Source organism: Heterocephalus glaber, unplaced genomic scaffold (assembly GCF_053883595.1).
Source record: "Heterocephalus glaber isolate CG9 unplaced genomic scaffold, H.glaber_assembly_v1.0 deba00001004, whole genome shotgun sequence".
Taxonomy (NCBI): Eukaryota; Metazoa; Chordata; class Mammalia; order Rodentia; family Bathyergidae; genus Heterocephalus; species Heterocephalus glaber.
The window spans coordinates 4,332,406-4,359,958 of NW_028258179.1; the positions used below are offsets into that span (position 1 = coordinate 4,332,406).

General features: G+C 53.3%; 1 protein-coding gene across 4 annotated transcripts; it reads left to right on the forward strand.

Moving 5' to 3' along the window:
- Nucleotides 1–12,841: 12,841 nt before the first annotated feature.
- On the forward strand, nucleotides 12,842–26,993 carry CUNH2orf72 (chromosome unknown C2orf72 homolog). 4 transcript variants are annotated; one of them, XM_021247091.2, is made up of 3 exons: nucleotides 12,842–13,443; nucleotides 16,246–16,384; nucleotides 20,081–26,993. In XM_021247091.2, exons 1-3 carry the CDS (start codon nucleotides 12,879–12,881, stop codon nucleotides 20,097–20,099), a joined length of 723 nt encoding a protein of 240 aa, XP_021102750.2. In that variant the 5' UTR covers nucleotides 12,842–12,878; the 3' UTR covers nucleotides 20,100–26,993. The 4 variants fall into 4 exon arrangements, with proteins under 4 accessions (XP_021102750.2, XP_004868183.3, XP_021102751.2 ...); XM_004868126.4 differs by having other exon boundaries at nucleotides 16,246–16,380; XM_021247092.2 differs by having other exon boundaries at nucleotides 16,249–16,384.
- The last annotated feature ends 560 nt before the right edge of the window (nucleotides 26,994–27,553 follow it).

Consider the following 27,553-nt stretch of genomic DNA (forward strand, 5'->3'; position numbering starts at 1 on the left):
TGGACCCTCAGGAAGGGCTGTTGCCCTTGAGACCATTTTGGTACCAGGAATCGAACTCAGGTCCTTGCGCTTGTGCAGCAGGCATCAAAACCACTGAGCTAAATCCCCGGCCCCTTGAGACCATTTTGGATAGACAGATTTGGTCTGGGCCATTGCGCGCAGGGTGGTTTATCCAGGCGATCACTGGATCGTCTCATTTGCTGCCGATTACAAACAACAGCCTCCAGTAGGAGCTTTTGGGAGCAGAGAGAAAAGCCGGAAAGAAGAGTGAGCAGGTTACGTGTTGAAAGCAGTGCTGCAGGCCCATCTGCTGTGGCTGAGCTGGGCCCGGCCTGGCAGAGGCTGGCCCCAGGGCTCTGCAGCCTCACCAGGCTGGGTGGGCTCAGCCCTGGCCCCAAACGTGGTCTGGAGAGCACAGACTGATCAGGACAGGGATCCTGCCAGCATGGGAAAGGTTCATGGGCTGGGTAAAGGAGCAAAGGGCAGACCCAGGTCCAGGAAGCCCTTCCTCCTGCAGCTGCCATCTGGTCTACCTGGCTCCCCATGCCAGAGGCTCGGGACGGCTGAAAGGTCCAAGCAAGGCTCCACCCGCACCCCGGAGGAAAGCCACCCTCCCACTGCCCTTGCAGCTCGGTTCACAGCCTTCCCTGTGAGACAGAGGAACACAGTGACCAGGATCCAGGGAGCTAGACCACCACACGGGGCCAGAGCCAGTGCCAAGGCCCGGAGGGAACACCTAAGTCGAAGCCTCTTCCACCTCCTGCAAGGCCCAGCAGGACCACCCAACTCCTCGAACTGCTGTGGCAGGTCCTGGCCTCACCAGGGGTCTTGTGGAGACCTTCATCTCCAAGCAGTGGCTCTGGGCATGCGGGGACAGCTTGTGCACCGTGACATCTCACGCAGCCACTCACTGAGGGACAGAGCAGGGATTGGAGTGCCCTTGCCAGTGTCCCAAGATGCATTCCTGGCTAATGCCAAGTGGAACCAAGCCTGGAGTTTGAGGCACCTCCTGGAGTATGTGGCATCACCAGCTGCCAAGGAGAAAAGTGTCCAAGGAAAAAGATACTTTGGTCCCAGCCACGGGGCTGAGCAGGGTTGGAGATGGAGAGTTAAAGGCATCTGTTCCAGGTGGATGTGGTGGTGCACACCTGTATTCCCAGCACTCTGGGAGGCTGAGGCAGGAGGTCGGCAAGTTGGAGCCCAGCCTGGACAACTTAAGGACAGACAGTGAGACCCTGTCTCAGAAGAAATTTTAAGGGTGTGCTGAGGATGTAGCTCAGCATCAATGGGCTTCATCCCCAACCAACTCCAAGCAGGCAGTGCACATGCAAGGTTCCTGTCCCCAGGTACTAGGACAGAGGTGCCCAAGGGAAATAGGGTGGCAGATCAATTGGGGTCTGTTGCATGCCTTCAGTGATCAGTGTGTTGTATGTATTTGGGGACATTGTTTTTTCTGTGGGAACTAACAAAAGTACAGTCATATTGTGATGGAATTAGGAACTGATTTCGTTTAAGAAACTTCCAGCCAACACAGTAGTGAACACCTGGAATCTCAGCTACTTGAAAGGCTGAGGCAGGAGGATCACAAGATCATGGCTGGCCTGGCACCCTAGCGAGACTCTCACAAAACAATCAAAAGGCCTGGGGTTGGAGCTCGATGATGGTGTGCCGTGGCTCAGGGGTCCCTCTGTGGTTGTTCACTGAAGCATTCCGCTCCTGGGAATGTCTGACATATAGAAAGTGGTCAACAGCATTTTGCTTGGATTAGAAGGAAAGGAGCGAGGGAGAGAGGAGAGAAGGGACAGAAATGAGGGTGTAGGGTGACACTTTCTAGGAAAAGGAGGCCACATTTTTATTCTATTGGCATTTTGCTTTAACTAATCCTTCGTCTGTTTTGTTACTCATTTTGTTAGCATCAGACATTAAACCAAGGGTTGTTTCTTGGTCCACGGGCAAGGCCAGCCCTGGATTTGCAATGCTCTTCCCCTACACCAGTGGCATTGAGGGGCAGGCTAGGTGTGATCCCAGAGACACACACTGCATCTGTGACCTCGTGGATCCAGGGTCCTCTGGCACTCTGCCAGCCTCTGTCCTCCCAGAAGGACACCCCAGCAGGCTACACACAGGCCTCAGGGTGAGGACCAGGGTGGCAGAGGGGACAGGAGTGGGGGACGGTGCTGTGGGCCAGACACCTCCATCCTCCTTGCTGTGACCCCCAGGCCCTGCTCCCTGGGGTGAGCCAGGGCCCCACAGCGGATCCTGGACTGCGGGCCAAAACCTTTGGCCCATGACAGGCCACGTGGGTGGTGTCTTCCTTCCCCAAGCATCTCCCTGCTCTGCAGAGCAAAGGTGACCTAGGGATGGGGCCGAAGAGCAGCAACAAACCACATAGGAAGTCTGAGGCCAGAGGGGTCGCAGGGGGCTGAGCCCCGTTAACCAGAACAGCCTGGCCCGCATGTGACAGGGCTGTGGAGGCTGGTCCCGCAGGGGCCTGGTGGGTAAGTAAAGGCAGGATGAAGCTCGGCACCTTGGGACGCTGGGACATAGCCCTGCTCAGCTCAGCAGGAAGTCATGAGGATCGCTCAGAGCCTCTGTGCCACCGGCTCTCCTGGCCTGATCATCCCTGAGGACACTCAGGATTTGCTTGCACTGGCATCTAATGGCCAACTTTTACTCCGCCACTCCCAGATGCTCTGGGGAGCAATGTCACCAGTCATCGCCCACCCTCAACCTGGAAAAGCAGAGCCTGGCAGCCCACCCCAAGCAGGGACAGTTACCCCACGACAGGAGCTGAGGCTGCCACCCCAGGAGGAGGCGTCAGCTCAGGGAGGGAACCTGAACTGCTCCCCCAAAGCCATGCTGGCTCCCCAAGGGCCTCTCAGAACCTATCTTGAGATACCCATCAGCCAGCTCCAACGTAACCAGGTTACCTGTGCCGTCAGCCTTCCCCATCTTTCCCCTGTCCTAGGAAACCCCAGGGTTCCAGCCCCTGAAGAAAGACCTCCAGCATCCTTATCTGTGCCTCCCAGTGCCAGGCCTTGTGCCCAAAGCCACAGGCATACCCACCCCACCTCTCCACAAGGTCACAGCCCTGCACAGTGCAGAGCTGGGAGCACAGGTGCTTGGCTCAGGGACCAGGTGCGAGTTTACCCCCTGCCCAGAAGCTCCCTGGAAACTCCGGGAGAAAGGCTTGCCTCACAGAGCCCCGCAGCAGCTGGGGCTCTTGGCAAAGGCGGCTCCACCTCCCAGTCTACAGCTGTGTGGGAAACAGCATGGCCCCTTTCTCTTCCTTCTCCCGGGGAGCAGCAGACAGAGCCCTTATTCACAAGCCCTCTACTGAAAGCTTTCTGCAAATGCAAATCTCTCCCAAGTGGGCCCTTCTTTTCAAACACTTTCACGCTCCCTGTTCCCACTGAGCACTGAGCCAGATTCCGCTGGGTGGAATCCAAAGGCTCCCCCAGAAATAATGCAGGCCTGGAAAGGAACCTGAACAAGGACCTTGGCCCTTTGGCCATGTGCAGGTACAAACTGTCTACCTGTGCTGTCCACTGCTTGGCCTCTGCTGTCCTCAGAGTGTTCGGTGCCACCCTGTGGAGCCACACCACTCCCGGGTGACTGGCGACACAGCAGAATCCTTGCCCACCTGCCAGAACCCAAATGAGCCTCTAATGAACCCACTCCTCCCTCCCTGGGGTGGGCAGCTGCCCAGCAGGCTCTGGGTTCGGCTGGAGGAGCAGAGCCAGTGGGAGGCTATGTGGCTGTGTCCTTCCCTACAGAGGGCATTTCCCTCGGCCCCATCCCATCACAAAGGGCTCCCTTCCTAGGCTCCCAGCTCTGCCCCCCAGCCAATCTGGGGGGCCCTCCCTCCAGGGCAGGGACACCAGTTACACACACACACACACACACACACACACACACACACACACACACACACACACGTGCTCAGGCCTTAGCCAGGATGGAGTTGAGAGAACCAAGATTCCTTCTCTCGGTACCTTCCCACCCCTGCCAAGACATTTTTTTCCAGATTCTATAGAATCTTATGCCATATATTTTTAACCTGTGTTTTCCATTTTTCTGCTTTCCAAAGGAGATCCTTCCATGCAATATGTCATTTTTCTTAGAAATAGCTGCACTCTGTCCCATTGGATTGTCAGGCAAGTGGTTAGCCATTAGCGGGGCCTGAGGGACAAAGCAGGGAAGTGTGTGTCCACAATAGCATGCCAGCCAGGCATGGTGGTGCTTGCCTGTAATCTCAGTGTTCCAGAATCGTGGAAAGAAATACACAGAGACACAGAATTCGGGTAAAATAATAAAAGTTTACTCGCAAGCAGGCAGGACCACCAGAAACTGGTCTGGTCCTTTGTTTTAACATTTCCTTTTATATCTTCTTTTAGCCATTACCTCATTCCTGGTGGTCTTAGTAAAATTTCTGTTTCCCTTTTACAACTAGTTCCTCTTAATGGTTATAGTCACAGACATATAACAAACACATGGCACTTAAAACACATACATTGTAAACTACCCAAACATTCCTACTTTGTTTTTCTCCAGGTTAAATGTTATCTACAGCTAGGTTCCAGGTCAAAGTGTCGGTTAGCCATCACCTTAAACAAGAGTTACAGGAAAGGTAAATCTTAAAGGAATGCATTACTTATTCTACTTCAGTTACCTTAATAACTAAGCTATAGTTTAAATTTTCTCTATCATTAGCACTTGGGAGTCTGAGGCAGGAGGATTGCTGTGAGTTTGAGGCCAGCCTGGGCTACACAGTGAGTTCAAGGCCAGCCTTGACTGCATGGCAAGTCTCGAAAAAAAAAAAAAGTATGCACTATACTGCTTAATTACAAAAAGTCTTCAATATAGAGTCCATTTATGATCACTTGCTAGGTCTCAGCCCCAAAGTGACCCCACTGCACAGTGACATCTTAAGGTGACATGCTGTGCACATCCCTTCTGACATTTGGCCACCTGACCACCTAACTCCAGAACAGAGTGGTCAGCCTACAGCCCAAAGAGATCAGCCCAAAGAGGGGAATGGTCCCTTTTTTTTTTTTGGTAGCAGGGATCGAACTCAGTACCTTGTGCTTGTGAGACAGGCGGCAGAACCACTGAGCTACATCCCCAGCCCAGGGGAAAGGTTCTTGAAAGAACCGCCTGCCTTGGGCTGGGACCTGGTTCAGAGTAAGAACTTACCTTCTGTAAGCTTCTTACATGATTAAAGCCCCTGAGGATAGACTGACCACCTAAAAAGGCCTAGAAGGGCCGGGGATGTAGCTCAGTGGCATCACGGCTGCCTCGAAAGTACAAGGTCCTGAGTTTGATCTCTGGTACCAAAAAAAATAATAATAAAATAAATAAAAAGGCCTAGAAGACATGTTACAATTCCTAAGTAACTTTCAGCTCCCTGCAGAAGGCGTCACTTGCTGTGTCTACAATCATTTCTCCCTAGACTTCCAAACAGCCTGTGTCTTGACTGAATCCCTCCATCCAGGACACAAAGCGCAGCCTTCAGCCTTGAGTCTATGCTCAGCAGGGATTCCTGCAGGGTGCAGGTGCTCTCAGGAGGCCCTCATGGGGCTGGAGGGTTGGAGCTCTGGGTGTCCCCACCCTAAACCCCCACTTCCCTCCCCAACCAGCAACCACCAACGGCCTGATCCATCACATGCACGTAACAGTCACGCCTGTTAGAGACAGTGCACATTAAAAATAGGCTTAAATAGGCTTTTGAAATTATTCTAGTAAACAGAGACTAAAATCAGGAACTAAAATCAGGAGATTCTAGCAGCTATCTGGGAAAGGCCAAGTTTATTATATTCATGTGTGTGCGGCTGACATTGGGAGAGAGAGCAGCAGCAATGAACTGAGAAAGGAATTGGGCTTATATAGGTATTGAAGGGGCTAAGGAGTCTGGGGAGAAATGTTTATGACTGAGGCAGCACAGGTGTATAGACAATCACTGGAATTCTCAGCGCCGGGAGACTGTATACTTTGTTTTTAATCCATTTGTCCTATTTACTGAGAAGCTGCCATTGTTTGCTAAAAGCAGCATGTTTGCTTTGTCCTGTTTGTTTAGGCCTGGCACGATAGCACCATTAAAATGCCTATCGGAGGGGGTCACAGAGCTGAATTGCTGGACTCATCCACAGGCCAGGAGGGTCCCTAACTCCATGGGGACAGAGAGGGCTGTGCTTGGGACTGTAGGGGACAAGACATTGCATGTCTCCTCTTCCCCTGGTTGTTCATCTATAGCCTTGATCACATTTATAACAAACTACTGTTAAACGGACCTTGGCCTGAGCTCACGGGCCTCCACGCTTGAGTCCTCACGTAAGCAGCTGCAATTTAACTTAGTGGGTGAACTAACCAGAGGCCTAATTTAGGAGGAAATTTTGTAACAAATAGCAGAGCCTCAGCCAATCACAGCAGCCGAGCCTCAGCCAATCACAGCAGCTGAGCCTCAGTCAATCCCAGGTGGCCCAAGGATCTAATAAAAGAGGCAAATCTTCCTAGTGTCCAAACAGATTCAATTTCATTAGCAGGTGTGAGAAAAATTTAGGACAGGTAGGAGGCAAAGCTCTTTCTACCTCTGTTTGTGGAAGCAAAAGGAGAACCAAATAGTCCCTCTCCCAGCTTCCTTGAAAGAAATACATAGTCACATGACTTGAGGTGAGCCAATTAGATGGTCCTGCCAAGGTCTTTGAATCATAGAGTGATGCAAAGGCCCTGTGGTTGATCAGATATTATTCACCGTGGCTGCAACAGTGTTTGAAGCCCAACAGTGTCATCCAGAGAGGCCAGCAGCAATGCTGCCTGGGCCAGCACTCCAGGCATTCTGTCCCTGGTCCTGATTTCAGCTGGAGATCCCGTAGCTTCTCTGATGACCAGCAGCACTCAAATTCAATGGAGTTTGGGTGTAGAGAGAGGATCATCTGACAACATTAGGGAGTTTCAGTGGAGAAAAGAGATGAGCCAGCAAACCCCAAAGCTTGTGCCTTGACGTGCTGAGTACATCATGGAAATGGGCTAGAAGGAAGAGCTTTCAGACCTTCTCTCTCCTGCCCCTCTCTCTCCCCCAGGGGAGGCCACAGACACAAGAACCCCTTTCCTTCAAAGCCGGCCATAAAACCTAGAACTACAAGCCAGGTGCACTGGTGCAGGTGATAATCCCAGCACTCTGGGAGGCTGAAGCAGAAGGGTTGCAAATTCAAGCCCAGCCTGGGCAACCTAGTGCCTTAGTGAGACTGTCTCAAAATTTTTAAAATTAAAGAGCCTGGGAATGTAGCTCAGTGTACACCCCTTGGGTGTGAGCCTCAGTACTACAAAAAAAACAAGAAACATTGCTCTCACCCTCCCCACCTTTCTGTCTTTAGCTGGAGAAAAGTTCTGAGGGGGTGGAGGCCTGGCTGGGGGCGGAGCCCTTGGCTAGTGGTGGGGGCTGCTGCATCCAGCACTGGAGGGAAAGGAAGGAAGGAAGGGAGGGAGGGAAGGGCAATCTCTGCCCTTTGAGCCCCTCTGTTGGAAGAGGTGACAGTTCAGGGTGCCGGTACGCACGTGTCCTAGGCAGGGAAGGGCTGTACCAATCTATTTTGCATTGCTGTGACAAAACCCCTGAAGCTGGATACTTTCAAAAGTAAAAGGGTTTTTTGGCTCATGATTCCATTGGCTGGAGTGGTGCTGGTGGCCTGGAGAGGCTCCTGCTGCATCTCAATCCCATGGAGAAACAGAGAGGCAACTGGAAGTGTAGCAGGCGCCGAGTGTGGTGGCTTTGCTTTATAACCACCTGCTCTCAGGATGGCGCACTGTGCCGTCTCCTCTGTGTGAACCCCTCCACCGCTGAATCGCCTTCCCTTAGACCTCACCTCTGAGGTTCCCCACTCACCACTGCCACCTGGTGACCAAGCCATGTCCGCACCTCAGCGGGGCGGACGCACTCAGCTCCGGGGCACCAGGGTGGCTTCCGGGTCACTTTCAGCCAGCGCCATGTTTCTAGAGGGCCCGACCTCGGGAGGCTTGTGCTGGACTCCATCCGGTCACAGATCTTTTGTGGGTCTCGCTATGAAGTCCAGGCTGGCCTTGAACTCACACCAATCCTTCCTGCCTCAGCCTCCTGAGTGCTGGGATCACAGGTGTGTGCCACCATGCCTAGCTCTGCAGTCCACTTTAATGAAGAGAGCTCAGGGATCAAAGCAGTCGCAGAAGCCTGCCTGTGTTGTCCCACTAAGCTCCAGCTCCATGGTCCCTCCAACGCCACCCCATCATTCAGAAGGTCACTGAGTTGGTGTCTGAGGAGGCTGACACGGTGGGCGGGGCCCTTCCACACCTGGGTACTGACCATAGCGGTCATCTCGGCCTGACAGCGCATTCCGGCCTTACCACCTGCTTGAATTCAGACAGGTGACAGCCTTCCCCTAGCCTCAGTCTCCACATCTGAAAAACGGAGAAAAGAAACCCAGGTCTACTAGGCTGAGGTGTGGATGTAACGCAAGTCATATGTCAGACATAGGAGGTTCTCGCCCATGGAAGCCGCTGTATTCCCAGAGCTCTGTCCCTCCCACCTCCTGTCCCAGGAAAGAAAGAAGTCCAAACATAAGCTTGTAGCTGGGCATGGTGGTGCACACCTGTCACTCTAGCATTCTGGGAGGCTGAGGCAGGAGGATGACAAGTTCCAGCCCAACCTGGGCAACTGAGCAGGAATGAGTCTTCAAAAGGGCTGGGGGTACACTTCCATGCAGAGACCCTGGGTTCCATCCCAAGTACCAGGGAGGGAGGGAAGGGACCAAGGAGCCACCAAACTAGGGCCCCCAATGAACACAAGAGCCTGCTTGTTTTATGCCGGTTTCCCAGGATGTGGAAGGAGAGAAGGAAGCACTGTTCTTGGCTCCCTGCCTCCTTCTTCCTTTTCTAGGTCCTTGCCACTTCCTGTTAATTTCATACCAGAACCTCGGCTGTGTAAACAGCACAGATAAAGACAAACTCCACCAGCCCTGGCCTTCAGTCTTTGTTTGACATTCCGCTCCCTCCCTGACCCGGCCCACATCGCCCTGCTGGGGGCGGGGAAGTCTGGAGTTTGTTAGCCAGAAATTTGGAGCCTGAGAATAAATAAATAGCACAGCAGGCAGAGCGGCTGGATTTAGGTCACTGAGATAAGGTTTTTCTGTCTGCGGCTGTGTCTTCTGCTCCTTACAGAGGTGACCCGGATGGGGACAACGCCCTTCCCCTAACAGACCCCGCAATGGCTCTGCCACCTCTGTTTCTGCCCACCGACAACCTGGCAATGCCCTAAGGTGCCGGCCCCTTCCTGTGCCTGTGACCAGGTCTAAGATGCACAGCAAGAGGGGCCAAGGAGGGCTCCGAGGAGCCCCGAGTCTCCTCCCCCAGGGCATCGAGGGGACTTCCATTCTTGAGGCCGAGGCATCATTGCCTTTGTCCACCTCCACCACTGCCCTGGCACCAGGAGCAGAACCCAGCTGCTGCGGTTAAAGCTCAGGACAGTGAGGCCTGGCTGTCCTTTCTCCCCACTTCCTGGGGAGAGAACTGGCTCATAAAAGGGACCTCGGTTGGGGCGGGTGCCAAGGGTGGGCCTGGCTGGCACTGCACCACGTGGTTGGTTTAGACATATAATTTCATCTCGTGCCTGCCATCATTGGGCACTCCTAGATTTATTCTTTTCTTTTTTTTTTTTTTTTGTACTGGGGATCAAACTCAGGTCCTTGCGCTTGCGCAGCAGGCGATGAAACCACTGAGCTAAATCCCCGGCCTGATTTATTCTTTTCTATGCAGAGTGCTTCCTCTACCAGTGTTTTCAAAGAGGGGCCATGAATGACAAACTTTCTCATTTTTATCTTCTTAATAATTTAGCTGGAAATCCAAATTTAGGTTCAAAGTTATTTTTCTTTGATATTTTCCTTTTTTTTTTTTCAACAGGGCCTTACCATGTAGTCCAGCCTGGTCTTGAACTCACTATGCAGCCCAGGTTGGCCTCAAACTCTCAAGGATCCTCCTGCCTCAGCCTTCTGAGTGCTGGGATTCCAGGTGTGCACTTCCACACCTGGCTTTTTGATATTTTAAGACAATTTTCAACTTTTTCTTAAATCCAATGTCAATGTTATGAAATCTGAAGTCGGGCTAGAGGTGTGGCCCAGCAGCAGATGTACCAGCAGCAGCTTTAGCTGCCAGCTCGGATCATAGGAGAAGACTGACCTGGAATAAAACCTGAGTCACACAGAAACACAGCTACTACATCAGCCACAAGTGGTTTGCCTGTAAAGGTCCACAGAAGAGAAAAAGAAACTTTCATTGCATCTCTGCCACTGTTATTTTGTCTGTGTTGTTAGCAGCCAAAACGAAACTTAATTCATTAAATCTGCTTTTTCGAGTCCCTCCCTGGGGGTCACCTGGGGTGGAAACCGCCTCTGGCCTTACCGTGTGGCCTTGCCCATCCGCCTGCCACTAGGAAGTTCTCTCCCCTGGCCACTATTCTCTTCAAGAGCTGAGATGTGAGAGTGGCTGAAACTCCTGACCCACAAAGTGGGGAGAAGGAACAAGCGGGTCTCTGTGCTGGGAACTTCTAACCCCACCCTCGGGTTGCCACTCTGCGTTGGGAGCAACTCTACATAATTCTGGGGAAAACTCATTTGATTAGGCCTAGTTCTCCTGCCTACAGGCCAGCAATGTCATCTCAAGACATGGCTCCATTTTGTCCTCCGGTTACAGCTAGGACTTCAATGATCCGGTGATGTTGTGATGCTCGAGGACAAGATTACACCAGCTAAAGACATCCTGGGAGGAACAAAATCTTCATCTGCATAGTTCCTCCTTGTTCTAGGATTTCCACTGCTCTCGCCCAGCCCCGAATCTGTTACCTTTGTTTCTCCGGATGTACTGAACTATCCGTCCTAGCCCAGTCATTTGTTACATTTGTTTCTTCCCAGTACTGATGTACTGAACTCTCTGTCCTGAGTCATTAGTTACATTTGCTACTCCGATGTATTGAATAAAAGATGGCAGGTTGAGGGGGGGCTTTTGACTTTGTCGCTCAGAGCAGCACTGATGAGGCCCAAAGCTCAGCTTCTTCTCAGTCTCATTTTTTCTATTTTTCCTGTACGATAAGTCAATTCGCCTTGTGCTGTCGTGGCTTGCAGGAGACTAGGACTCACTCCAGAGGTTCTAGTAAAGTTCCCTTTCCCTGTTCCCTACAACCCTGGGGTGGCACAGCTGTGTTCTGTGCCTAGTGGCACGCCACAGTGTGAGCAATGACCCCCTCCCTCCAGCGACAATCACATTCACTCAGCCAATCTCCTGCTTCGGCACTGAGGTGGAGGAGGGATGGACCGGTTCCCGGGCTTTTACATCAGATTCTCAGAGTCCTTACTGACACCCCTCTTGGTCCTGCTTCCTAACCTGGGCTCTAAGCCCAGGGAGGATCAGTGCCTCACCACCTTGCCAGCCCTGCATTACCTTTTCCTAACATGAGTGGGCACTGGAAGCTGTCGCTTGTGTTTACTATTTAGGGTCCCCTCCCCCTGCACCCCCCAGCTCCACAGAGGGGAACTTGCAGGGTCAGCAACTATGCTCAGGCATCTCCCACCTGGCACCTGCAGAACCCTGCTGATTCCTGCCCTGAGCTTCTCCCCCCAGCGCTAAGGGCGTTCTCCACCCAGCCCTGATCTGGGCTCTGAGCCTGAGGCTCCCTTCCACGGGAATCCCAAAGGGGAATCCAAAAGACAGTCTCGTTAGCAAGGATCCCATAAAGATTTGAGGCTTTTCCTCCAAACACTGGCTGAACTGCTGGATGATCAGATTTACGACCATGTAGTGAGTGCTTCCTCTGCTAGTGTAGAGGGCTGGCATGTTGTACACGTCTTTGAATCACTATTGGTTGCCCGTAGTAGGTGCTCAGGAAAGATTTATTTGGGGGACTCACATAAATCCTCCTAGGGAGAAGTCAACATAATTACAGAGGGCAGGAAACAACATGCCTGGAGGACAGGATTAGAGGTTGCACATGAAGAGCAGGGCTGGGTATTATTAACATGTTTTCGTTTATTATTGTGTAATACTATACACTGGGAATGAAAGGGCCTTAGGCACTAACTACTAAATAACCACGCGGATATTTAAATTTTAATTGAAACTGAATAACATATACAAGTGAGTTTTTCCTTGGCACTAGCCTAATTTCAAGTGCTCAATAACGGCCTCCTGTGGCTGTGGGCGCTGCTTTGACCGCAGATAAAACACTTCCCGCAGCACCGCGTGTCAGCTGCACACTGCCGACCGGGACCCGGAATGGAGGTGTCCCTGCGCCTGGGGCCCGGGCCCCATCAGCGCCCCGCACCCGCCCGCGAGGCTGCCTCCCCTCTGTCTCTCCTCTCGATGTCCCCCTCTCTGCAAGCTGACCTCCAGGCTGCAGCGAAGCCACCGAGCCGTCCCGGCCGCTAAACCCGTGCGACTCCTCAGAAGTAAGTGCTTGCTCCGGAGTCAAAGGGCTCTCGCTTCGGGAAGGCGTACTTCTCACACGGTTATCTCGGCTGCCCGTCCTCGGCGGCCAGAGCCAGCACCCAGTAGGTGCTCAGTAAGTATCTGTGCAGACGACGGCTGGGGTGGCTGGGGTGGCTGGGGTGGCTGGGGTGGCTGGGGTGGCTGAGGTGGCTGAGGTGGCGGGGGTCCCACCCCCGAGGGCCGGGGAGGCCCCACCCTCCGCCCGCCGCCCAGCTCTGCTCCCGCCCGCCCGGAGCGCGGCCCGCGGGGGCCGGGCCGGGTCGGGCGGCCGGGGCGGGGCTGGTCCTGTTTGACACCGCCACCCCGGGCGGGCGGCCGGCGGTGGCGGGCGGGCGGGCGGGCGGGCGGGCGGCGGTGGCGGGCGGGCGGCGAGCATGCAGCGGGAGCCGGAGCCCGTGGGCCCGGCTGAGCCGCGCTTTCGGGCGCTGGTGGAGGCGGCGGGCGGCCGCGGGCAGGTGCTGCTGGTGGGCGAGCTGTGGGAGCGCGAGCAGAGCCGCGCGCTACTGCGCGACTTCGCGCGCGCCCTGTTCCCGCCCGAGTCCACCGCGGGGAAGCCGGAGGCCGCGTCGGCCGAGGCCGCGGGGTCCGGGGCGCGGGGCACACGCGACCTCCGCGCGCCGCTGGTCTTCGTGCTGTGCCGCGCCGCGTCCCTGGCCGCCCGCGAGCCGCAGCGCTGCCTGCGGGAGTTGCTGCGCGACGTGCGCGGGCGGCTGCGGGCCGGCGCGGCGCTGGTCGGGGTGCTGGTGGCCGAGGCGGGGCCTGAGGACGCGGCGGCGCCCGGGCTGCGGCTGCTGGAGGCTCTGCTGCGTGCCGTGTTCGGCCGCCGCGCGGGAGGCACGGTGCAGGCGGCCGCCTACTGCCCCGGCCGCCCCGCCTCCTGCCTGGCCGTCCAGGCGGCCGCCTGCAGGGCGCTGCAAGCCGCGGGGTGCGGGCGACCAGGTGAGCGGCGCGGGCCCTGGAGGGCGGGATGCCTGGGTGGGCGCTGCGGAAGCCCCCGCGGTGGATCCCTTTAGGCCGGCCTCCCTGGTTGTGGAGCCAGGTAAACTGAGGCCAGAGCCAGGAAGTCCCCAGCACCAGGCTTCCCAGCCAAAGGGGAGCGGCCTTGGGCGAGGAGTGAGTCTATCCCGGCTCTCGGGGGCAGGGAGAGCCAAGGGGACACGAGGCGGGCAGGGTAGTGGGTGGACAGGGGGCTTGGAGGGGCCGGGGCCTTGGGATGCAGAGGTTTGGGGTCGCGTGCTAGCGTGTGTGTGTGTGTGTGTGTGTGTGTGTGTGTGTGTGTGTGTGTAGGTGTAGGTGTAGGTGTAGGTGTAGGTGTAGCTGGGCTAGCGTTCAGGGATCTGTCAGAGCTCCAGGAGTGCTGAAGGGAGGCAGTGTGGAGGCCCTGGGGTCACAGGTAGAAGGGAAGGAAATGGTGTCCCTGGCTTCCCACCAGGCTGCCACCCACTGCGGCGTCTCCCTGCCGCTCCCCAGGTGTCAAGGCCACCCTGTCCGTGCAGCGCACCCCCTGGTGGCCCTGATGTTCAGAGAGGAGCAGTCTGTCATCCACAGAAGGGCAGACTCCGCGGTGCACGTTGAGTATAGCTGCAGAGGGGCTGGGCTGGAGCCTTAGCAGGTTCCTCAGCTTCCAGCTGCCGCCTCCCTCCTGCTCCTGAAGAGTAAATAAGGAAGACTGAGCAGCCGCCTGCCCCTCCCTGGTATCCCCTGTCCAGGCCACTGGGCCCTGCTAGACACAGGAGGAAGCAGGAGAGGGAGGTCTTTCCGGCAGGGAGGCCTGGCCCCTGCCTGTGACAAGTGTCACAAACCTAGTCCTCCCCCCAGGCGCAGCCCTTTTCTGTCGGGACCCTGAGGCTGCATTTGAAACTCGGCCCCAGCATCCAGATGGGAATGTCCCTGGTGCAGCAGCTGCAGCCTGGAGACTGATACCAGCTCCTTGCTGACCTGCAGGACAGAAGGGCAGTCACACATACTGTGCACATCCTACTGGAGACAGTGCCTAGAAAATTCTCTTAGACTTTTGTTTAACCTCTTTGCCTTTAGGCTCCTGTTCCCATCAAAACTTGCTTGGCTTCCTAAGCTTTTGCACACTCCTGGGTCTGCACAGCCTTTTCCCCCTCCTCCTCAGTCAGAACTGGATTCCCCCTGGGAAGCCTTCCTGGAAGCCGCCACACTGGCTTTGCAAGTCCACCTGTGAAATCCCAGCACCCTTTGCCCTGTCCTGCTCTCTTAAACTCTTAAGCACGTGATTTTGTCACTGCCCCCATTAGCATAACACCCTTCCATTCCCGTTTCCCAGCTCCGTCCCTGGCTCACAGAATGAGTGAATAAATCCTCACCTCTTTAAATAAACACTAACACCTTTTGGAAAGTTTAACGTTTTGCAGAAGCGTCATTTTTTATTGTATTGAACTCTTCCCTACTTCTGTAAAAATGCACTGAACAGCCAGGCGTGGTGGCCCACGCCTGTAATCCCATCCCTTGGGAGGCTGAGGCAGGAGAATCACCCTGAGTTCGAGGCCAGCCTGAGCTACATAGTGAGACCCTGTCTACAAACAAACAAACACTGAACAAAGTGCACCCTTTCATGAATGCATAGAGGTCTTGAGTGTAAGGGTAGCTCCCGCCCTCCTTTCTTTCCACCTTCTTCAGTGGGCAGCACTGTTGCCTCCTGCCCAGTCCACCTACCCGTGTTGCTAAGGTTCTCCTAAGGCCACTCGGGTACTCTTAATGTCAGATTTTTGTTTTGTTTTTGTGGTACTGGGGATCGAACTTAGGACCTTCCGCTTGCAAGGCAGGCACAGTGCCATTGAGCTACATCCCCAACCCTCAGCCACCCTTGCTTTTTGTCTTTGGATCTCTTTCCTTAGTACCTGATGATGGTTCCTTTTTTTTTTTTTTTTTTTTGGTACCAGGGATCAAACTCCGGTCCTTGCGCTTGAACAGCAGGCAGCGAAACCACTGAGCTAAATCCCAGCCCGATGGTTCTTTTTTTTAAAGTTGTTTGCCCTGAGGCAGCGGCATTTTACCCAGTTTATGGTGCCTAATTCAGCTGCCTTTGGGTCAAAACCTAAGCATCCAGTCTTGTTAGAAGTAGGTACAAATGAAAAGCTCGTCAGCCAGGAGTGAAGATTATGAACAAAGATTCTTCTGTGTTTCTGCTGCCTATTACCTAACCTCCCCTAGCTAAACCTCCAGCCCAGGTCTTTTTGAAAAAACCTTTCCTTTTGATTTTATTCTAAATAGTCGGGGATGACAGGTAATCTTCAGGTAACCGAAGTGGTACTATAATCTTAAGACAATTCTTAAAAAGTTTCAATGTATTGTATTCCTGTTAAGCAACAGTTTTTTGGGGGGGGTTGTTGTTTGGTTTTCTGAAACAGGGTTTTGCTATGCAGTTCAGGCTGCCCTTGAACTCACTATGTAGCCCAGGCTGGCCTCGAACTCATGGCGATCTTCCTGCCTCAGCCTCCTGAGTGCTGTGATTACAGGTGTGCGCCACCATGCCTGGCAAGAAACAGTTTGAACTAAAACCAAGGGACCAATGACTGCCCTTTGAGTATTGGTGTCGTGTGTTGAGTTGCATGTCCTGTTTTGTTTTGCTTTGCTGTGGTTTCCCCAGCGTGGTCCCCACATGGCAGGGGTCTGTGAGGATAGCGTGAGTGGGGGCCCAGGCTTGCTGAGCAGTCTCCAGACTTGTGAGCAGGAGCCGTCTGACCTCTGCTCCTGGGCTTGTGTTCTTCCTAGCAGAAGGAGCCTGGGAGAGACCAGGGCTCCTGGGACTGCTGACCTGCTTTTCCTGGGGTCCCTGGGGCCACCGGAAGGAGCGAGATTCCGCCTTCTCCCAAGACACCTCCTCCTCCCCCCGAGGCTCGCCTCAGGGTGAGTAAGTACTTTGGCTTCTCCTGGGTCTGGAGAGCTGAGTGTGAGGCCAGGGCCTTAAGGACAGAGGGGACCAGGTAGTGGGTAGTCAGGTGTGGGGCACAGGCCTCACCATGTGTCCCCCCAAGGGTGTGTGGAGGGGGTGCAGCAAGTGACGCATGCCAGCGGTAGGGACTTCCCATGGGAGGAAACGGCCAGGTTGGGATCACCAACAGCATGGGATCGAAGGTGTGACAGCAGGTGTGGTGCCCAGAAGAGGGATGGCCCTCCAGCGACAGACTGAGGGGAGACAGTGAGGGGTACATGAGCAGGGCCTCAAGGTGGGCTGTGTTAAAGAGGCGGCTGGACTGCAGAGACTGGGAGACAGATGGGAGGCAGAGTCTACCTGGGAGGGGACTGCAGTGGCCTCAGGAGGGACAGCAGCAGCCTGGACCAGAGGGCCAGTGTAGGTCAGGGAGGAGGGACCCTACAGGAGTGGGTTTCTGGGGTGGAGTCATGAAGGGCTAAAGAGAGGTGAAGGAAAAGGGGAAGGAAAGACTGACTACAGGCAATTGTTGAAAATAAACTTGGAGCTGAGTGAGGTGGCACACGCCTGTGATCTCAGCACTCAGGCTGCTGAGGCAAGAGAATCACCGAGAGTCGAAGCCAGCCTGGGCTACATAGTGAGTTCAAGGCCAGCCTGCAGTGCATAGTGAGACCCTGTCTCAAAAAACAAAACAAATTAATAAACTTTGATTGTGTCCCTCACTGAGAAAATAATCACTGGTCAATGTACTCACCTTATATTACTGCCTAAGAAGGTCCCACAATTTAATAATCTAAAACAACGTACATTTATTAGGTCCCTAACTTCCATTCTAAGCTCCAAGAAGCTCGCAGGTTCTCCTCCCACCTGCCCCTCCCCCAGTGCAAGGGGGACGGCTCACATAACTTCAAGTCCCGGCGGGAGCGACCAGCCATCCCCATGTCGTGGGGCACCTCATCAACAGCGTCTCTCGTGGCCCACCCACACCCAAGGGAGGGGGTTACCCAGGCCGGGTAGCTAAAGGCTGGGACTGTTGGAGCTGTCATAGAATTTTGCCTAGCACAGTTGAAAGCTTAAAAAAATTCAGCTAAGACAAGAGGATCTCAAGTTCAAGTCTAGCCCTGGCAATTTACCAACTTAGACCCTGTCCTGTAAAAAAGAAATTTCTTTTCAAAAAAGGAAAATACCTAGCACTTGGAAGGCTGAGGCAGGAAGCTTGATGTGCTTTCAAGGCCATCCAAGGCTACATAGTGAGTTCAAGGCCAGTCTGAGCTACATAATGAGACCCTGTCTCAAAAAAACAAAAAAAAAGGAAAACAAATACTAAAAATCATTCACTTAATTTTATCACTCAGCAGTAACTATGATCAATATATGGGGACAGACCATTCCGTTTGTCTGTCTGAATACATCTCTCCCTGTGCTATGGAAATTTTAGTAAAATTTACTTCTATAGGATATTTAAATAATCTGCAGCATGTGGCAGGTCCTTAAAATATTCAGTTGCAAAAAAATGTCACCTTCAACCTCTTGGTCATCATTTGGGATGTGTCTAGAAACTAATGGGAAAAAGCAAAGCAAAGGAATCATTAACAATGTTACATAAATCACAGATAGCTTTCCTCTCTGGAGTGTGTATCAGGTCTCATGTAGGACTGTAGGACTGAACATATTAAAACGCAGATTGCACTTAGAGGCTCCATCCCTCAGTCTCCGTGGAGAGTGGGTCCAGGGCCCCTTGTGGAAACCACAACTCGCAGATGCTCGAGTCCCTCATATAAAATAGTATAAAAGCATCCTCCTGTGGCCTTGACATGATCTCTAGGGCAGAGTCCCCCACCTTTTTGGCACCAGGGACTGGTTTCATGGAGGATAGTTTTTCCGTGGATGGGGGCATTACCTTTATTATGTGCTGTACTTGATATTATTACATTGTATTATATAATGAAATCATTACACAACTCACCACTAATACAAAGTAGACTTGGAAAATGTGAATCACTTGTTGCAACAATCCTATAATTTAAGTAGGACTCTTGGTATTTTCTTTCAAATGCATCTTTCTTTTTGTTGTGCCTTTAGTCTTCTGCTGTATAATCATTGAGTCTTTCCACCTTTCCAAAGAAGTTGTCCAGTGACATTTGTTCGTTGCTTAATATGGCCAAGCTTAGCTTGTCAACTTATCAAACTGTGGCTGAGACAAGTATGCAGTTGGGAGAGGCACAGATGGAAATGATAAATAAACAATGGAGGGGCCACGAACGCACGGGCTAAAATAAGTGTCAGATTCTGACTTAAAGCCTGCCACCAGCCTTGCAACTTGCTGATAGGGTTTTCTTGTTTGTTTGTTTGTTTTTGGTACCAGGGATTGAACTCAGGTCCTTGTGCTTTCGAGACAGGCAGCATAACCACTGAGCTAAATCCCCGGCCCCTCATTGATAGGGTTTTGCTGTGAGTCTGCAAGTGGCTGATTTATTCTGGTCTCGTGCAGATGTTAATTTGTAACTGCAGTTTGCTGATGTTAATTTGTATCTGCAGCTGCTCCCCGGCACTAGCATCACCACCTCAGCCCCACCTCAGCTCATCAGGCTTGGATTCTCATAGAGAGGGTACAACCTGCATCCCTCGTGTCCCTGTGTGGTTCACAGTAGGGTTCAAATTTCTATGGGAGTCTAATGCAGCCGCTGATCTGACAGGAGGTGGAGCTTAGGTGGTGATTGGAGCCATGGGGAGTGGCCAGAAATACAGATGAAGTTTTCTTCCCTCCCTCAACTGCATATATTTATACATGTTATTTGGGAATCTGCTTTTGGTTCTGCTGTTTTTGTTCTGCTTTGTTTTTTTTGGTACCGGGGATCGAACTCGGGTCCTTCTGCTTGTGCAGCAGGAGGCGAAACCACTGAACCAAATCCCTGGCCCCTGTTCTGTTTTGTTTTGGGTACTGGGGATCGAACTCGGGTCCTTGTGCTTGCACAGCAGGTGGCGAAACCACTGAGCTAAATCCCCCGCCCTTGTTTTCATTTTTTGAGTCAGGGTCTTGCTATGCAGTTCAAGCTGACCTTGCACTCACTATATAGCCCAGGCTGGCCCCGAACTCGCAGCAATCCTCCTGCCTCAGCCTTCTGAGTGATAGGATTACAGGAGTGCTGTTGGGTTCTTTAGAATTTGATACTGAGGACTCAGAGCTGGGTGCTGTCATATGTTTGCTTGCCCAGTCCCTTTGCTGGACGCTGACTTGGACCCATTAGGGTGCTTTCCGCTGCGTGAGAGGCTGTGAGTCAAACCTCCACATGCTGTAAGGGACTCGTCACTGTGTCAAAAAGACGGTCTGGAGGCAGAGTCGGGTCAGAGCCTGCTGACCCAGAGCTCAGGGATCCTCTCTCCAGGACCCCAGAGTTTGCTTGCTCCCGGGGTGGAGGGCTGTCCTTTGTGTTGCTTCCACCCTCAGACTAGGAGCAAGATGCCTGCAGCACTTCCACCAAATATATTCCTAATTATTTCCATAGAAGAAAATCCTAGGAGTGGAATTGCTGGGTTGAAGGCTATGTTCATTTTTAAGGTTTTTGATTTGTATTTTGTCAATACTCAATGGAGCCCACTTCTGCCCATTCAGTCCTTGCTCCCCAGCTCTCAAGCTTGGCCTTCTGATGGGGTCTTTCTCCTCCTGTGTTCCAGAGACCCTCCAGGACTCTGAGGAGGAGCTGGCCCTCACAACCATATTTCCCAACGGAGACTGTGAAGACCGAGCCCAGGCCGGAGCTGCCCACCCGTCCCCTGTGCCCACTGGAGACTCGAGATGAAGGCTGGGCCCCGGGGCTGTCACTGGCTCTGCCCCACTGTGCCCCACAGCCTGGGCCAGGCCCTTCTCACCGAGCTGAGCCCCCATCTCCATGCAGACCTTGGCTGGTGGTGACTACGAAGACCCATCTGCTACAGGGCTGCCACCTTCCCAGTTGCCAGCGGGGCTGCGGGACTTCCTGGGACCAGCAGGAAACCTGTCTGTGGGCCCTACTCCCCTTAGTATTCACTCCCCCGTGATCATGGATAGTGAAGTTATTTGGTCTCTCCATGGCCCAGTTTCTCTAAGCTGCTGAGCTGTGGCATCCTAGGCCGTGCACCCTGGGCACGTGCATGGGAGTACAGCTGGAAAGAGCTGCGGACCCTGCCATCGGATCTGGGGTGACTTTGGCTGTGTCACGTGGTCTTGGGCTCGGTTTCCCCATGCACAAGGGGCAGTACCAGCCCAGTGCTTTCCACCTGGGGCCAGACTGCCCCTCTGGCAGCACTGAAAACACGCGGGCATCAGTGAGACTGTGGGCACCCTGGCACCTCACAGTGTACAGGACACTTTCTCCATCAGCACAGACTTGGTTCGGTCAAAGTGCCAGCTGTGGCACCTTTGAGAAACTCAGGGAACTGATCCCTTCGCCCCGTGACAGTCTAGGAAGAGGCCTGAGAGCATGGAGCTTCCTGGGACTTTGGTTCCCAGAAGGAGTGAAAAGAAAGAGTGCATTGTTCCCTGGGGGCGGGGTGGGGGTGCTGCTCAGTCCACAGCCAAGATGCCCATGTGTTGCGGGGCAGGTCAAAAATAGCTAGCTGCTCATGCCTGTGAGAAGAAAGGGCCTCTCTCTCTCTCTCTCTCTCTCTCTCTCTCTCTCTCTCTCTCTCCCCCTCTCTCTCTCAGGCTGACACTCACTTTGTGTGCCAGGGACTTGGAAATGCTGGGAGCCACAGTGCTCAGGAGCAAAGCCGGGGGCCTGGGATCCAAGCCTAGGCCCTGCTCTGCACATCAGGCTGAGCCCAGGGTTGGAGCCAACACAGCCTCGAGGTTTCCAGACCCTGTTGTCTGTGTCTGAGTTACGTGGGGGGGACAGTGTCAGATGGGGTACAGGCCCATCAGGGCCATTGTTTACCCACAGAAGTGATCACCTTTGTGTCTCTCCTCCTCCCTGCTGTCCCTAGAGAAAGCCAGTCCTGGAACTGCAGGGGCGGCTCCTGATGGTCCCAATCCATTCATTCCTGCATGCCCAGCGAGCGCCTGCACAGTGTTGTGTCCTCTCTCAGATGCTGCTGATGGTATATTTTTTCAGTCAGGGTTTGGCTATGTAGCCCAGGCTGGCCTTGAACTCATGGAGATCCTCCTGCCTCAGCCTCCCATGTGCTAGGATTACAGGCACGTGCCGCCACACCTGGCTTTCTCTGCCAAATGGTGGAACAGGAAACCTCTGGCTGAGGGGCTGTGGAATATTAAGGAAGGACCCTTCCTGATCTGTGCCTTGGTTTCTCCTCTAGGCAGGGAGCCTAGCCCTGTCCCTCAGTGGTGTCACAGAGAGAGTGTGAAGGTGACCAAGACCACGTCTTCCTTGGGGTTCAGTCCGAATAACGCAGGTCCCAGCAGATGGGACCCAGCTGGTTTCCTTTATGCAAAGGGTGAACTCAAAAGAATTTTGACCCATCGGTTTACTGATTTTGTTCTTAAATGGGGAGACTCCGTATTGTTGCAGCTGCTAGATTTTTTTCTATTTCTCTGTTGATTTCTTTGTAATCTGTAATCATTTGGCTGGAGTTTTATTACTGAGTGGGGGTGAGAAGGTTTTTTTTTTTTTGCTACCAGGGATCAAACTTGGGCCCTTGCACTTTCGAGGCAGGTGGTGGAACAACTGAGCTAAATCCCCAGCCCGAGAAGACTTTTAAGTTAGGAATTTGTCTAAGGCCAAGGTTAAAAGTTGTAAAAATCTCTTGTACCTGTTGCCAATATTTCAAACAAGAGACTACCCTAAAAAGTCTGGTTTTCTGGGTGGGAGGAGGGACGTCCCATCCCCATCCTGAGCCCTGTCCCACCCTCTGTGTCCCCCAGCCCCGCAGCCCTCCCTCCTGCCAGCTGCCAGTCCTGGTAGACATTTGAGTTTGCTGGCTGGGGCTGAGTGATAGGTTACAGGGTCTTTTCTTCACTGCTTCCATTATTTCTTAGGAATAGGTGAAGAGGAATGGTCTGTGGGGCATTGGGTTCTGCCTCCCGACTCATAGACCAGGTGGGCACTGTCCCTGCTTCCTTGAGCGAGGCCACATGCGCCCCCTGTAGGAAGAGCTGGGTGCTGCTTCCTGGCAGACAGGAAGAGTTGGACGCTGGGGAGGTGAGAGGCCCTTAATTAAGTCGGTCGTCCCCAGGAGCCAGTGTTGAGGGGCCAGCAGCCAGGCCCATTTGGGCTCTCAGATCCTAATCGCTAATGGGACAATGGTTTACATGCTTCCAACTTGAGTGGAAAATTCCTTACATCGAATAAAACCGAACAGTACCTCAGTTGGTGTCTTATCAAAAACAGAATGGATAGCTGGGCACTGTGGTCTGTGCCTGGAATCCCAGCTGCCTGGGAGGCTGAAGCAGGAGGAGTCCAAGTTCAAACCCAGCCTGGGCAATTTAGTGACATAGTGAGACCCTGTCTCAAAACAAAGCAAAGAAGGCTGGGATGCAGCTCACTGAGAAGTCCCTAGGTTCTCAGTACTGGGGGAAAAAAAAATTTCCCCTTGATTCTCATAGCAAGTTCCTCAGGGACCAAGGAGCAAGAAATCTGGGCACCTGGCCAAAGCCTCTGGAATCGCCTTTGGCCTGAATGAAATCTCCACAACTCTGCTGGCTGGAATTGGAAAATAGAAGTAAACTGGTTTTTGCCTTTTCTTTTTCAGTGCTGGAGATTGAGCCCAGGGCTTTTGCATTAAGCTACATTCCCAGCTCTATTTTTTGATTTTTCAAAATTTGAGACAAGGGGGCCAGGGATTTAGCTTAGTGGCACCGCGCCTGCCTTGCAAGCATAAGGTCATGAATTTGATCCCTGGTAAAAACAAAAAAAAATTTGAGACAAGGTCTTGCTTAGTCACTAAATTGCCCAGGCTGGCTTGAATTTGCCATCTTCCTGCCTCAGCCTCCTGGAGTGCTAGGAGCCCAGATGTTCACCACCATGCCCAGTTGGAAGTAAATATTCAAATGGAGATTTGTGTAGAGACAGGATTCAGTTTGGTACACTTAGTGCTTGTCTGTGTAGCTGCCCATGCTTAGAGGAGCTAACCTGGTTTTACCCGAGTCTCAGAGAGACCTGTGTCACTGGGGCCACTGCCCCTTCCCTCGGTGTCGTCTCCAAGAGGAGCCAAACCAGAAACTTCAGATAGACGCACAAAGGGGCCAAGAGCCACGGCGGTGGACAGCAGCCCTCAGAGTCCCTGGTCAGCACGGCTGGACTTTGCTCTGTTTGCAGGGCAAACACAGCTGGGGCGGAGGCCTCTGCCCTGCTTCTGTGTCAGGATCCAGGGCTGGGAAGAGGCAGGACTTGGGGGGGGGGGCCCACTGCGTGACCTGGGGCTTGGGTGGAAAATGTGCACCCGCAGCAGGGACAGCTGGGACCCTGCTGTGTCCCTCTCCGGAGTCCTCTGGTCCCTGACACTTAGGGCGTGCAGGTGACAGTCAGAGCCTTGGGAGGAGCCAGTTCTCACTGTCCACTTGTGTGGCTGCAAGAACGGGGCACTTGGCCTTGTCCTTGTGACCGAGCAGTCCCTGGGGTCTCGGTTGGAAACCAGGTTCTCAGCCTTGGATCCCTGAGCCATTTCTCTTGCTGGGCAGTTCAGGAGGTCGCAGAGTTGCGTTGCTGGGACCACAACCACTGCCAGCCCCTTGTCCCCATGAGGCCCAGGTGGTCCCCCCCTCAGCCGAAGCCCACTGGTCTGGTCCGCCCGCCTGGCCTCAGTGGTTCCCAAGGCCCATGAAGTAGGCCCCGGGCCAGGTCCGATGAAGGTCAGAGTGGGGTCTGGGAGAAAGCCAGGTGAGACCCAGCCCTAGACTTCCAGTTTCTAGGAACTGCAATCAAAAAAAGGAAAAACAAACAGGTCAAGATTAACTTTAATTTATTTAGTCCAAAATAGTATTGCAACTGTAAATTATTAAAGAGACATTTCCATTCCATTTTGCATGCAAAGTCATCGAATCCTGTGAGAATTTTACACTTAGAGGCCAATTCAGATATTGCATTTTTGCCAGGTGTGGTGGTGCACACCTGTAATCCCAGCTCTCTGGAGGCTGAGGCAGGAGGATCACTTCGATTTCGAGGCCAGTCTGGACTACGTAGCAAGTCCCTGTCTCAGAAAAATAAATAAATTTTCATCAGGAATACTTGATCTATATTTAGAGTTCATGAAATCTACAGTTGCAAAACTATTCACATCCTCATTGTTCCAAGATCCTAAAAAAGTTTTTCAGGGTGGGGGATTTAGCTCAGTGGCTCCTCCACCTGCCTTGCAAGCACGAGTTCAATCCCCGGTTCCAAAAAAAACTTTTCCAGTAACTGAACCATCTGTTCAATTTCAATTAATTTATAAATTAAATTTAAAGTAATTAAAATTTCTATTTAATTTCAATTCAGTTCCTCCGTTGTGCTCAGCAGCAGTCGTGGCAGGCTGCTCTCGGCTGGGCTGTCCTTGCAGACCGCACTGGGGATAGGGCACTCTAGAGGCCCATGATGGGGGTCGCTGCCGTCGCCGCACTCTGCTGACACAGGACAGACCGCCGTCTGGGTCGTTCATCTCAGAGGGGAGAGAACCCAGGTCCTCCGAGGGCTCCCTGGAACCTTCTGTGCCTCAGTCTACCCAGATCAGCTGCAGCCATGGGATTTATTTCTCTCTGAGCAAGCATCACCCTGGAGGCCCGTGTCGGTGGCCGCTCTCAGTAAACGCGCTCAGTTCCTGAGACACTGCCCAGCCTCGAGGCCCAGCGGCCACCAGACCCGCGGTCCTACCGGCCAGAAGGGCCCGCGCCCTCTGCAGGGAAGGCTGAGTCACGCCGGTCTCGGTGACGCCCCCAGCGCAGCGCGGCTGGGGCAGAGCAAGACTTGACTCCGGGGATCCCAGGCTCTAACGCCCCCCTTTTCCGCCCCATCAAGCTGCAGCTAGAGAGGCACCAGGACAGAACACTTCCGAGCCCCGGGGAGGTAAATGCTCGAGGCTTCGCTACGCCCCAGCTCTCCGCCTCTGAGAGCCTTGTGGCCGCCAGGGGGCGCTGCAGGACGACACGCGGGTCACTCCTGATCGCGATTTCCTGCCTTGGCTTTGGCCAAGCCCCAGGCCGGCCCAAACCTGGGTGAGGCCTCGGGTGTCTTCATTGGGGGCCACTCCTAACTTGAAGGGAGACACTTGCTTATGGCGAAGAGCACACTTTGTAACAATTCTTCTCGTGGTTTCGCTGTGTCCTAAAAAATAAGAAGAGCTCATTCGAGGGTCTTGGACAGGGCAGGAGTATTACAGCCACAGGTCTTGAGTGCCAGCATTGCACCAATCGTTGTGTATCCCAACAGACATTTACTGACCACCTACTGTGTACCTCACACTGTGCTAGTTGCACGGGAGAGGGTGAAATTAATAAGATGTGGTCTTGCTCTTGAGCAGTTCCTTATCCAGCTGGGACGGTCAGGGAAGGTTTCCAGGGTCCTGAGACCCTGTCGTTAACCAGGGGTGTAAGGGACAGAGGGAAGAACAGGTACCAAGATCAAAGATAGCACGTGGCTAATATGGCCTCTCTGGGTCACGGGTGTGGAGTGTGGCCTGGCAGGGCAGAAGGGTGGGTCATAAAGATGGTAAAAGCCCTGGAGGAGGGTCCTGGTCTTACTTGGTTTGGATTGGGTGTGAAGAATGGGCTGGAAAGCTGCGAGGTGGTAAGCAGGAAGTCAGGGCTGTCAGGAAAGAGGGGGGAGAGGTTAGTTGGCCAATGGGGGAAGGAAGGAGATGGCGGTGTGAGACACGAGCTGGTGCTGACTGGGTGAGAGGGAAGACGAGGTCGGCGTCCACAGCTGATGGATGCCCTGCACCCACCCTGAGATCGAGGCGGGAAACACGAGTGTGGGGACGGCCCTGAGTGCAGCGTGGAGGTCACCGAGTCTAAGGAGCCTGGGAATCATCCCAGCAGAGCTGTGTGGTAGAGGCGTGAGTCTGGAGCTCAGGAGAGACGGGCTGTGGGCGGGACTGCAGGAACCTGGCCTTGACCATAGCAGTGGAAGGCGCTGAAGTCTCCCAGGAGATAGGGGTGAGCAGAAGGCTGTGGAAGAAACACAGACGAGAGAAGCATGAGAATAGGGAGACAGGGAGCAGAAGTGATCAGAACTGAGTGCTGCGAAGATTGCGTTGGCCAAAGAGTTCAGAATGCAATGGAGGGAGCTGCCTCAGGCGAGGAGAGTCAGGCAGGGGGAGGAGGGTCCCCGAGTGGGGAAGACCGGTGTCTGTGCAAGCCGCCTACTCTGGAGCTCACCTTACCAGCTCCCAGGAGGCTCCGACTGAGGCTGTAGCAATGACAAGCACAGCATCCAAGCTGGAAACAGGACCATCTTCAGAGAGCCTGCCTCTCTGAAGAGCAGAGTTGGCAAATTCACCACCTCTGTGGCTTCCAAATGTTTTCTCCCAGCACCGAGGATCAACTCCAGGGCCTTGCACGTGCTGGGAAGTGCTCTGCCACTGAGTCATGCCCAGCCCCTTACTTCAGGTTTTCCAAATATGTAAATGTACAGTGTAAACTGTTCCAAAAGTAAATAAAAATATTTGTTGTTTAATTTTATAATAGACTGCTTGTAGACTCATTATGATACTAAAGTACTCTTTTGAGGGTTCTTTTTAAAATTTATTTTTTATCGGTACATTTTATATCACATGATGATCACATTCATCCTAGGGAATTTGCACCTGTACATGATATATCTTGCTGCTTCTTTTTCCCATTCCCATTCCTTCCTTTTAATCCCTCTTGAGGTTTTCCTCTGAAGACAGATTTGTTTTTAAAAAAAAAAAAAAAATTAAAGCCACTTCGCTTTCTAAGAAAACACTGGTAGCCCCACCCCCCAACTCCCAGTCTTGGCTTGGTGGCGGTTGTTGCAGTGAAACCTCCAGGACAGCAGGTAGCGATGTGGACACCGCTCACATGTTCCCCAACACCCTTTCTCAGCAATGGCGGGTGATGATGGGTCCTCTCTTTGCAGGGGTGGCCATTCTAAAGCCTGATGTCAGGTGCAGACCAGTATTGCCAGTGCGCGGGAGTTCGAACCTCCAGGAGCGTTACAGAAGACGTAGCCACTTTTTTGTACTCTTTAGTGGGATCTAGAAAGACGGAAGCGGCGCTGAAGA

Bases quoted from the DNA above. Each gene is read 5' to 3' on its own strand.
- CUNH2orf72 (XM_004868126.4), top strand. From the start codon at position 12,879: ATGCAGCGGGAGCCGGAGCCCGTGGGCCCGGCTGAGCCGCGCTTTCGG. The intron at 13,444-16,245 runs GTGAGCGGCGCG...TGTTCTTCCTAG, and splicing joins CGCGGGGTGCGGGCGACCAG to CAGAAGGAGCCTGGGAGAGA. The intron at 16,381-20,080 runs GTGAGTAAGTAC...CCTGTGTTCCAG, and splicing joins CCCCCGAGGCTCGCCTCAGG to AGACCCTCCAGGACTCTGAG.